Source organism: Pogona vitticeps, chromosome 2, assembly GCF_051106095.1.
Source record: "Pogona vitticeps strain Pit_001003342236 chromosome 2, PviZW2.1, whole genome shotgun sequence".
NCBI lineage: Eukaryota > Metazoa > Chordata > Lepidosauria > Squamata > Agamidae > Pogona > Pogona vitticeps.
In genome coordinates, this window is record NC_135784.1 from 188,501,790 (window position 1) to 188,514,251 (window position 12,462).

The following is a 12,462-nucleotide window of genomic DNA, read 5'->3' on the forward strand; positions in this document are numbered from 1 at the left end:
ATGTCCTGTGGCCGAGGCTTGATTAATTCCAGTGCCTTGATTTTGGATCTGTTTGGGCCCCTGTACTTCTCAGCATAGGCCGGGCAAGACTGGGATTGGTCAGGGAGCAGCAATCCTGTTCTGTGCTGGTATGTAAACAGAAGTGACAGACACAGAATGACTCGTGGGGGTTGCAAAGAAGGAGCTGTCCTTTATGAAAGGCCACGGTCAGGGTATGGTCACACCACAGCGATAGCCATTGGGAGCGTTTTCTCCGCACTGTGCTGCCACGCTCCATAAAACAGAGCCCTCTCTGAGCCTTCGTTGTCACTGTTTTGCCACTCTGAGAATGTCTGGTTGCCTTCTTGCCCCTGCAGTCACCCAAAGGCCAAGCTGAGTGTGTTAGTTACCAGGCTCAAGGGAACTCAGCTGCATCTCTTCACACCTCTGCTTCTCTCATCTCTCCCAAAGCATCTTTTGCTTCATCAACACAATTCAGTCTAATAAATGCAATCGTTAAAGGCACTGGAGATGCACTCTCAGAAACTCCTGCTCTCACTGAGCCTCAGGTGCTGAGCCCAATGAACCAGTTAGAAATGCCAAATCCTTTTAGAATGTCAGATACTGATTTTATATCCTACAGCAAATTTATGACAGAGTCAGGAGTGGGGCATGTTAATATTATTGAAGCATGCAGGTTCACTTTGCTTGTGAAACTCAACTGATGGCTGCCCTGTGCCCCATATTAAATCAGTGGATGGTCCTCATCTAGTATCTGGGATATGCAGTGTTGTTTATCGGGGGGGGGGGAAATACCCATGCTGCCTTTAAAGACAAGCCTGCAGACTGAGCAAATGAAGAAGACACACACTCCTCCCACACTCCATTTTACGCTAAGCATCCTTGGTATGACGGGAGAAACACGAATGATGCATTAAGCAGAATTCAGCATCTGTTTTGTAGGTGAGTTTTAAAACAGCACTTCCCCCGAGGGGTTTATGAAAAGAGCTGCAGTTTTTAGGGAATCTTAGTAGTGAAACATAGATTAAAATGACATGAAATATTACTGTAATTCTTTTCATGTTATTTCTCAGTTCAAATGCAGGGAATTATCACAAAACATACATTTCTAATGTTACACTAGTATCTGCTTTTTCACCACCAACTAGCATGGGTTAATTCTGATACCCAAAGAAAAAAAGCATATTATTTCAAAGAACCTTTTCTCCAGGCTAGCTCAGTAACTAGGAATTTTGGTGCCTGGGGCTACCGTGCCGTTTGTTAAACTTGAATCCCATGAGCTTAGCATGACCAGAAAGGATGGAGGAATGAAGAGGGACACTTGAGTCTCAGTGTTTAATGACCATGTTGATTCTGTGCTGAGCTTGCCTGTTTTGTGTTTCTTTCTGCCTAAGGAGCAGTCATTGAGGCTGCCTACACTTGGGGCAAGCAGGTTCGCCCCAGTTCAGCAACAGATACTGATGAACCACATTGTGCCTTTCCAGGCGGAAATTTTTCACCCTCTTGATTTCAGCATGTCAGGTCAAAGTTCCAGTCACGCTCCTCTAGTTATACTGTACCTCTGCTCCAACTACTTCGGAAGACCCACATTACATATCTTCCTGTTCATTTAATTCTTTTAAAAATGCAATTTAAGTGAATCTGACGATCTAACTGCATTTCACGTAAATGCATCGAGAGCACAAAATGCATTTTTTCTAAAGTGATGATGAGTGTTTCAATATGATTTTTAAAATAAAAATAATGTACTCATTCATTCATTCCAGTGGTCTCATTTATCTATCAAGACTCCAGAAAATTTTAAAACACATACACACCAACCAGGCTTTTCAATGAAATAAAACCTGCAGGGGCAGAACTTAGGTTTCTCTCAGAAACTGCCTACATGAGTGACTGGTGAGTCACTTTTAGATGGACTGTTATTCTCTGACTTGGGGCTTCAGTACTTTATTTGTGTTGATCCTCTCTGAGTGGCATTTGTTTGTTTCCTTTTTAGTACAGTATGTGCATACTTATTGTTTTAGCTTTAAGATAGTATTTTAGTGCCCTAAGCTGCCTCTTTATGGTTATTGTTCTTTGCTTTAAATATTGTCTTTTAATGATGTAAACCACTGTCGGGTATACTCCTTGTTTTCAGCTTTAAATATTGTATTCCACGGATGTTAAGTCGCCTTGGGTCCTTTTTAAGGAGAAAGGTGGGGCAAAAAAAGGTTTTAAATAAAAACAAATGAATAAAAGTTGAGGCGACATTTGGTGCATCTCGGGGGGGGGGGTAAGGAATACCGCCCAATCTCAAGCATGCCCAAATGGGTCCGCTGCCCCCTTTCACCCCGATGGGGTGGGGAAGGAAGGGGGCACAAACAGCGATCTTTCCTGCAGCCGTCCCCTCCTCGCCAGACCTTTCGCCGGCCGACCATGTTGTCCCCAAGTGGGGGGTGGAGTGGGGCGCACTCGCCATTTGCCCGGTTGCCCCCACCGAGAGCTTTCCCGTGGCAAGACGCTGCCTGGCGCCCGGATGGACCTGGAGGAAAACCTTCAGTGCAGCGCAGGGAAGCCGCGGAGGCATGAAACAGACGACTTTTGAAAGGGGAGGCTGAGGTAGAAGTCCCCAATTTCTCAGCTCTTCCCGGGGGGGGAGGTATTGGACTCCAGAGGGGGGGAAAAGTGGGGGCGGGGCGGGGAGAGAAATGGCGTCGAAAGCAACCCGGAAGTCCCGGTTCCAGGCCTGGCCTCGGAGCAGCTTCTTCCCGCCCTTTGGACATGCGCGTGCCTCCTCCTCCTCCTCCTCCTCCTCGCCGGGTTGTGGCTCCCTCGGAGTGAGCGCGGAGGGCTGCCGGCGAGTGGGATGCGCTTCCCGGGATCCGGAGGAAAGTGGCCGCCGCCGCCGCCCCCGCCATGGAGGTGGAGGAGGCCTTCCCTCTGGTGGGCCACATGGGCATCTTCCAGGTCTGGCTCTGCGCCCTGCTCGGCGCGCTGCTCCAGGTGAGCGGAAAGGGGAGCCCGGGAGGGACCGAGGCGGGGAGGGGGGGGAGGAAGAGGAGAAGGGAGGGACCGCGCTTGTCGCCGGTCAGGCGAGCAACCGGGCGGCGGGAGAGGAGCGGTTCCGACGACCCCGCTCCCGCCAGGGAGGTGCGCTCGGTTGGTCCTCGTCCAAAGGAGGGGACGACCTGTGCGACGGACACCCCCCCTCCTCCAAGATCGGCCTCAGGAGTGGAAGGGAAGCCGTGGTCCAGCGCCAGGGGCTGAGAGGGGGGAGGAGATTTGTGTCCTTCCCGCATCCTCCCCAAACAGCCAGGTGGGGATCTTCCCCTGGTTGCTGGGCGAGAGGGGCATTTACCGGCTCTTCTTCCTCCTCCTGCCGGCAGGAGGGTGTCGGAGGCTTGTTGTGGGCAGCCTGCCTTCCTCCACATCTTAGATGGGACATCCGCGTGGCTCTTCTGACCGTTGCCGCTTTGCACAACGGCCTTGTGTGGTATATCCAAAACCAGGTTTTTTTTTTTTTTAAATCCAGAACTTCTCCTCCTGCCCACACTTCTTTCCCCCATAAATTTTATTTTGAGCGTGTTTAGCTGTAACAGTCGGTATTCAATATTGTTCATACTCCCTATACGTCCGCTGGTGTTCTCCTTGCTTTGATAACATCTAAGAGCAGCTTTCCTGGCAGGAAAAAAAAAGTCTTGACCTGTACTTTTGGACTTTTTAAAGTTTTGGATTTTAAGTTCGTCACACTGGTACAAGAAGTGGAGTTTGATCGAAGGAAGTTCTTTTATTGTGTGATCATTTTTTTAGTGGTCTATAAAGGTATGACCTTTTTTTTTCATTTGGATTTTGTTAAGGACCACAGGGCTGCCCTTTACTTCCTTTAATCATTTTACTGTTTGCAGTTGGTCTTTATTGGACCACCCAAAAACACTTCCCCTTTGCCTTGAGTTCTATTTTCTGTCTCTTATGGAAATGTTTACAAAATCAGACTTCAGAAGAGCTGAACACTAAACATAGGTCATAAATAAGTGCATGTGTCCAAAGCAACCACACACCACTGGCTCTTAAATCCAGCATGAATGTTTTACTTGTGAACTCTGTACAGTATTTACTCCATATGTTTGAAGAAGTAGAATTGTCCTTGAAAGCTCACATTAAAATATACTGTAACATAAAAAAGACAAAAACATTGGCATCTTAAAGCCTAACTGTTACATTTTAATGTGGGCTTTCATGGACTTATCTGTCAATTGATACCAGTGGTAGGTTCCTGACCTTGAAATGCAGAAGGAGCTGTTTTCACAAAGTTGCTTGAAGCTGACGTTATGTCAAGGAAAGGAACTGTTTGGTGATAGCTAGATACAGTGTATATAATGTGCTAAAAATCCTTAGCCTGTATTTAATATTATATAACAGTATATTGAAATGTGTGAATACAGTCCAGTTCAGCTGTCTTTCCCCCCCTTTGAAATTTTTCTTTATAAATCCTTTTCTCCACAACAGTTCCTGTAAGATCTGTTACATTGTCCTAGAAAACTGTTCTGAAGTTGTTTATGTGTTGCCATTACTGATGTCAAATTTGGATCCATTTATTTTCTTGTGTAGAGACTATCCCATTTATTTAGGCAGATTGCAGAGGGACACTATTGGCAAAAGATGACATAGGTCACATTAGCAGATGAACAAATAATTGGACCCCTGATATTGTGGGTGACATTGTTGGGTCGCCACTCCACTCTGTAGATCCTCTGTGTACATATGCCTGTGGCCTAATCCATGTGACTGAGGAAATTACTTGTTATTGATGAAAGATCACACTGAAATACATCTTTGAGTCTTCTTGTTTAAATCTATGTTCTGTTTCTGTAAATAAGAAATCCAGACACAGTCCATAGCATAAAAGCAAGCAAAGAGCCTGCTCCCCCACCAAACATCTCAGCAGTCAAAACGCCACACTTCTGTTTAATGCTTAGGTCACTGGACCTTAAAGTGGACAGGTCTTTAAAAAGAGAATTGTCTTCGTTTTTAGATAGAGAGGCTGTCTATGGGTGGAACGGTTTGTATATAGCTTCCTTGCTTACTGTGTGGCCCAGGTGCCCAAACCAGCAGGCCATTTCCAGCCATTCCAGTTTTAGTTCTGGAAGGACTAGCCCTGCTGTGCAGCCACAGAACTCAAAACACGTCTGCCACGCAGCAACTAAAGGTTGGTGGCAGGTTCCTCAAGCCACTGTGCAGGTGAGTCATCCTCAGCTAAGTACTGTAAGATGGATTGTCCATCAGGGGCATTATTCTGCTTAACTGTAATTTGGACTTGGCTACTCTTGGTTGGCTGCTATAGGGGGCCTCTGTATCATTTCAACCCTTTACACATAATTTCCCCAAAGTGTCTTGATCTTGGTGACCAGATTTTGGGATGTGTTTAAAATTAATTCTTTATTAGATGTTAAACCCTAAGAAGTGAAAGGAAAGTCCAATGCTGTAAAGAAAAATACTGCATAGGAACCTGGAATGTAAGAGCTATGAACCTTGGGAAGCTGGAGGTGGTCAAACAGGAGATGGCAAGAATAAACATTGACATCCTGGGCATCAGTGAACTAAAATGGACAGGAATGGGCGAATTCAGCTCAGATGATTATCATATCTACTACTGTGGGCAAGAATCCCGTAGAAGGAATGGAGTAGCCCTCATAGTCAACAAAAGAGTGGGAAATGCTGTAATGGGATACAATCTCAAAAATGATAGAATGATGTCAATACGAATCCAAGGCAGACCATTCAACATCACAATAATCCAAGTTTATGCACCAACCAGCATTGCTGAGGAGACTGAAATTGAACAATTCTATGAAGATTTACAACACCTTCTAGAACTGACACCAAAGAAAGATGTTCTTCTCATTCTAGGGGACTGGAATGCTAAAGTAGGGAGCCAAGAGATAAAAGGAACAACAGGGAAGTTTGGCCTTGGAGTTCAGAACGAAGCAGGACAAAGGCTAATAGAGTTTTGTCAAGAGAATAAGCTGGTCATCACAAACACTCTTTTCCAACAACACAAGAGGCGACTCTATACATGGAAATCACCAGATGGGCAATATCGAAATCAGATTGATTATATTCTCTGCAGCCAAAGATGGAGAAGCTCTATACAGTCAGCAAAAACAAGACCTGGAGCTGACTGCGGTTCTGATCATCAGCTTCTCATAGCAAAATTCAAGCTTAGACTGAAGAGAGTAGGAAAAACCACTGGGCCACTCAGGTATAATCTAAACCAAATCCCTTATGAATACACAGTGGAAGTAAAGAACAGATTTAAGGAACTAGATTTGGTGGACAGAGTGCCTGAAGAACTTTGGATAGAGGCTCGTAACATTGTCCAGGAGGCAGCAACGAAAACCATCCCAAAGAAAAGGAAATGCAAGAAAGCAAAGTGGCTGTCCAACGAGGCCTTAGAAATAGCAGAGAGGAGAAAGGAAGCAAAATGCAAGGGAGATAGGGAAAGCTACAGAAAATTGAATGCAGACTTCCAAAGAATAGCAAGGAGAGACAAGAGGGCCTTCTTAAATGAACAATGCAAAGAAATAGAGGAAGATAACAGAAAAGGAAAGACCAGAGATCTGTTCAGGAACATTGGCGATATTAGAGGAACATTTTGCGCAAAGATGGACATGATAAAAGACAAAAATGGGAGGGACCTAACAGAAGCAGAAGACGTCAAGAAGAGGTGGCAAGAATACACAGAGGAATTATATCGGAAAGATTTGGATATCCCGGACAACCCAGAGAGTGTGGTTGCTGACCTTGAGCCAGACATCCTGGAGAGCGAAGTCAAGTGGGCCTTAGAAAGCCTGGCTAACAACAAGGCCAGTGGAGGTGATGGCATTCCAGTTGAACTATTTAAAATCTTGAAAGATGATGCTGTTAAGGTGCTACATTCAATATGCCAGCAAGTTTGGAAAACTCAACAGTGGCCAGAGGATTGGAAAAGATCAGTCTACATCCCAATCCCAAAGAAAGGCAGTGCCAAAGAATGCTCCAACTACCGTACAATTGCACTCATTTCACACGCTAGCAAGGTTATGCTCAAAATCCTGCAAGGTAGGCTTCAGCAGTATGTGGACCGAGAACTCCCAGAAGTACAAGCTGGATTCCGAAGAGGCAGAGGAACTCGAGACCAAATTGCTAACTTGCGCTGGATTATGGAGAAAGCCAGAGAGTTCCAGAAAAATATCTACTTCTGCTTCATTGACTATGCGAAAGCCTTTGACTGTGTGGACCACAGCAAACTATGGCAAGTTCTTAAAGAAATGGGAGTGCCTGACCACTTTATCTGTCTCCTGAGAAACCTATATGTGGGACAGGAAGCAACAGTTAGAACTGGTCATGGAACAACTGAGTGGTTCAAAATTGGGAAAGGAGTACGGCAAGGCTGTATATTGTCCCCCAGCTTATTTAACTTATATGCAGAATACATCATGCGGAAGGCTGGACTGGAAGAAACCCAAGCCGGAATTAAGATTGCCGGAAGCAATATCAACAACCTCCGATATGCAGATGATACCACTCTGATGGCAGAAAGTGAGGAGGAATTAAAGAACCTTGTAATGAGAGTGAAAGAGGAGAGTGCAAAAAACGGTCTGAAACTCAACATCAAAAAAACTAAGATCATGGCCACTGGTCCCATCACCTCCTGGGAAATAGCAGGGGAAGATATGGAGGCAGTGTCAAATTTTATCTTCCTGGGCTCCATGATCACTGCAGATGGAGACAGCAGCCCTGAAATTAAAAGACGCCTTCTTCTTGGGAGGAAAGCGATGACAAATCTTGACAGCATCTTGAAAAGCAGAGACATCACCTTGCCAACAAAAGTCCGAATAGTCAAAGCTATGGTTTTTCCTGTCGTGATGTATGGAAGTGAGAGCTGGACCATAAAGAAAGCAGACCGCCGAAGAATTGATGCCTTTGAATTGTGGTGCTGGAGGAGGCTCTTGAGAATCCCCTGGACTGCAAGGAGAACAAACCTATCCATTTTGAAGGAAATCACCCCTGAGTGCTCACTGGAAGGACAGATCCTGAAGCTGAGGCTCCAGTACTTTGGCCATCTCATGAGAAGAAAAGAGTCCTTGGAAAAAACCTTGATGTTAGGAAGGTGTGATGGCAAGAGGAGAAGGGGACGACCGAGGATGAGATGGCTGGACAGTGTCTGCGAAGCAACCAACATGAACCTGACACAACTCCGGGAGGCAGTAGAAGACAGGAGGGCCTGGCGTGCTCTGGTCCATGGGGTCACGAAGAGTCGGACACGACTAAACGACTAAACACAAACACAAACCCTAAAAAATGAATTGTTACCAGTACCATTCTTACAAAAAACTTTGATTTGTTACATTATTTATTTCTTGTTAGAGAACTTTTTTCAAGGCAGGGTAGCCATCATACTTGGATCCTGGGGAGAGGTGTAGAGGAAACCTAGGAGCAATATCTTCAGGTTTCCTCTTTTGACACAGAGCGGCCATGATATGGCTGTTCCTTGCCTCTGGGAGATATAAGCCAAATATAGAATAAATATGCACAAATAAACAGGATACAAGCAATCTCATGTGATACTCCCAGGACTATTAGTTTGTTTTTTTTTTAGCTTAGGTCAAGGCTGCTATAGGATTTGGAGTGTACACATAAGAAATCCAAGCTTTTGTCATCTCTCTGACTTCGCAGTGCTTTCCCCCCACCTCTTTGAAATCAAAGAGTAGTAACAGTGGTGGGAATTTCTGATGCTTTTTTTTGGGCGGGGAGTGGAGTTTTCAAAAATATTTTAAGTGCAAGAAGATAAAAGTGATGGGAATTGTGGGGAGTTTTAAAGACAGTTTTTAAAAATGGCCATGCCAATATAAGTTTAATATTCACAAAATTGTTTATGATTTCTTATGCAGCACCAGATTATTGTGGCTGGGAATATTATGACAGTGGGGCTGCAGCTTTTACCACAGCAGCTACTCACCTCAGCCATATCCCATGTTCTGATATTGGAACATCCTCACTTAGCAGAAAGAAATTAAAAATATTTCAGTTTCATTAGTGGAAGGGTAGAGGAATCTAATGTATTAGAGATCTGTTTACCGCAAGTAGACCAGAGACAGTCCAGTACCTTACTATAAAAGATGAATTTTCTTGCGAAGAGTGTTCCAAAGAAAAGGTACCCCGTCTGAAAATACCACGTCCCTAGTTGCTGCCTAATTGTCATGGTAAGCGTAGAGTGAAAGAGTACTGTAGGCAGGATTTTATACGTACAGTACTAGTTTCTGTGTTAGCTCTGTCTTGCTGATGCATGGTGATCACATCCAGAGCACCATACCTTGGCTTTTGCTTATGCATTCACCTTTATTGATTCTTCTGTGTTGCAAGCAAATCTAAAGTATTCCTCTTACCCATTATTTCCCTTTTCATTTGGTACATAATAGCTATATTTTTCATGATATTGTCTGTGCTTATTAAAAGTCAACTCTTTACACATGCACAGAATTCTTTTTCTTATCCCTTTGCAGTGCAAGCAAATCAGGAAGCCTCTAATTAAACCTAGTTTTTCTTTCCATTAGCCCTGGTAAACTATAGTTACATATTCCTGGTTTGGGGCTTTATGTGCAAGCAGAAAGCCCTGTGTGTCTCTTAATAAGCCGAAGTATTGTTGTTTAAATGACTGAGAGATGATTGTCAAGGCCACTATGAATTATCATGGTGGATATAACAATTCTGAAACGACCTACAAAGAATTTAAACAGATAAGTCTTAAGTGCTGAATGGAAAGAGAGCTTCTGTGTAGGTGTGATCACTGAGATTGTTCTTTGAGTGACTAAATGTTGTTTTTAGTTTTAGTATTGAAATTGATCATGAATCTGCTTCTTATTATTTTAGCTCTACGTAGCCAGTGAAGCAATCCTCATTGCACTAGTAGGAGCAACACCCCCTTACCACTGGGACCTTGAAGGGACTTTAGCTAATCAGAGTCGCAACAATGAGTCAACTAATGAAGAAGGATCTTTTGGAAAGTGGCTGCTAACAGCAAATGGAAGTGAAGTTCAGAAACATGTGCACTTTAGCAGCAACTTTACATCAATAGCTTCCGAGGTAATAAAACAATAAAACTTTGGTGTTAGAAATTTAAACAAAATCATGGAAACATAATATAGCCTTATTTTGATTTTGCTTAAATTTCTAACTTTCCTTACTGTCTACCCTGAAGAAAGAGAACAGAGGTTTGCTTACTACTTTGTGAACCATGTAAACTCTAGTGTATTATACCATGTGGTCAAGCCACCAGTGTTCCAGTAAACTCTTGAGTTATTTTTCATGGTCTTCATTCCCAAACTCTCTGCCTGCCAAAATCAGGTTCTGTTTCCCATATTCCACTGACCAAAACCTACATGTGATTGACACTTTTTAAGGTGAAACAAATTTGCCTTTAATAGATTACATTTGTTGTGTTAGCTTAAATAACATTGGTGTAATTTTGTATTGTTTTGCATAATTCTGTGCAATTGAACTTGTAGAATGTGATCTGCTGTGTGTGGTATTCAGTGCATGAAGGATGCTTCTTGTCCTGAGGGTTAGTTCTGGATTATTTTCTGTGTACGATACATGGATAGTAGAGATGCAGATATGTTCTACAGCTAGGAATCAGTAAAGTAGTAGTAGTAGTAGTAGTAGTAGTAGTAGTAGTACTTCTTCTTCTTCTTCTTCTTCTTCTTCTTCTTCTTCTTCTTCTTCTTCTTCTTATTATTATTATTATTATTATTATTATTATTATTATTATTATTATTATTGCCACCTTTGAACTGCAGAGCTGAAAGGGACCCTATGGATCATTGAGGCCAGCTCCTCTCAAGGAGGCACAGTGGGGAATTGAACTCTCAACCTCTGGCTCCTCAGCCAGCCACTGAGCTATCCAGCAGTTCAAGTTGTAATCTGTTTTATTTTGCATCAGGAAAATATAATATTTTGTTTAATTCATGTGTTGGGTACACAATATGCATGCCAGGTAGAATATAAAAGAAGCAGGAAAGTTGCACTTGAATACTGTTTAATTTCTATCCCATTAAATTATGTTTCTATATTTTGAGAAACTCTTATCCTTCTATTGGGCTCTTAACACCATTGCATTTTCTCCACCTAGTGGTTTTTAATTGGCAATACATCATACAAGATCAGTGCTGCTAGCTCATTTTTCTTCTGTGGTGTGTTTGTGGGAGTAATTACTTTTGGACAACTCTCGGATCATTTTGGACGAAAGAAAGTCTATCTTGTAGGTAAGTAGTGTTAGAAAAAGATAGAAAACTTGAATAGTTCTTGGTTAGTTCAATCAATAAATTGTGTGAGAGGCAATGAAAAGGCTGACAAAATTCTGATATAGCAGAATGTGTTATGTCTTGTTTTCAATAAGTTTTCAGCGAGAGACGTATATTGAAATAGTCTATAGTCAGTACTTCACATATGGAAGGTTTCTATTTTCATGTTTTTATGGATGTTTGCTACCTTCCTCTAATACATTGGGGATAGTTGCTGATAAAGGATAGTTTCTTTTGTGGTTCATTGTAATCTGAGATATTGCTTGAGTCAACAGGTCATGCCTTGGTAGGGTAGCTATGTTCTTATAGCACTATAAATCTAACATAGTTGTTTGAAGCAAAACAAAACATGGCAGCTAAACATTTGTTACTTAGATAATTTGGATTTTTTTGTTGTTTGAAACAAGCAGCACTTTCCTTCTTACCCATCCACATATCCACGGCTTGCAGCATATTCCCTGTGGATAAAGGGGTCCTACTGAACATGAATCTCATTGAAGATTTATACAGAAATAGCTATTAGTTGTCAATTGTCTGGCCATCAAGAAACTTGGTTGGAAACAATGGTTTCAGGAGGGAGGGGATAGCCTCTTTTGCACTGCAGATCTCAGACTGGTCCCCAGCTTCTGCCTCTTCCTATCCCAGAAGGGATATAAATGTATAGTGGCAACCTTTCTAAACCTGGCTTAGGTGTTTAGGTGATGCCACAGCTTCTTGACGCTATGGCAGAATTGTCCCCTGGAAATGTCTACCAGGTAGTATTTGATCAAAACCTCTTTAAGGATATTGTTAGAATCTTAGAACTGCAGAATTGAAAGGGACTCTATGGATCATCAAGTCAATCTCCTGTCAAGGAAGCACAGTGGGGAATCAAACTCCCAACCTCTGGCTCCACAATCAGATGCCTAAACCACTGAACTAAGGGATTATTTGAGTTACGGCTGTTAAAATAGATAACTCCATTAGCTATTAATGGCTCCATTTGCTACTATTGACCATCTTTTCCCATTAGGTCAGTGATTCCCAACCCTGGGTTCCCAAATGTTCTTGAACTACAACTCCCAGAAGCCTTCACCACTAACTGTGCTGGCTAGGATTTCTGGGAGCTGTAGTCCAAGAACTTTGGGGGACCCAAAGTTAGGAA

The 12,462-nt window shown here is 43.0% G+C and overlaps 1 protein-coding gene across 2 annotated transcripts in view; it reads left to right on the forward strand.

Annotated features, from left to right (window-relative positions):
- The first annotated feature begins 2,773 nt into the window (after window positions 1–2,773).
- Window positions 2,774–12,462, forward strand: part of SLC22A15 (solute carrier family 22 member 15) — a 28,976-nt gene continuing 19,287 nt past the window's right edge. The window contains exons 1-3 of one of the 2 annotated variants that reach the window (XM_072991686.2): window positions 2,774–2,982; window positions 9,889–10,101; window positions 11,147–11,279. In XM_072991686.2, coding sequence (XP_072847787.2) covers window positions 2,896–2,982; window positions 9,889–10,101; window positions 11,147–11,279 — 433 coding nt within the window. In that variant the 5' untranslated portion in view covers window positions 2,774–2,895. Of the gene's footprint in view, window positions 2,983–3,495; window positions 5,218–9,888; window positions 10,102–11,146; window positions 11,280–12,462 lie in introns of those variants that run through there. The other variant, XM_020789551.3, reaches the window with a different exon arrangement.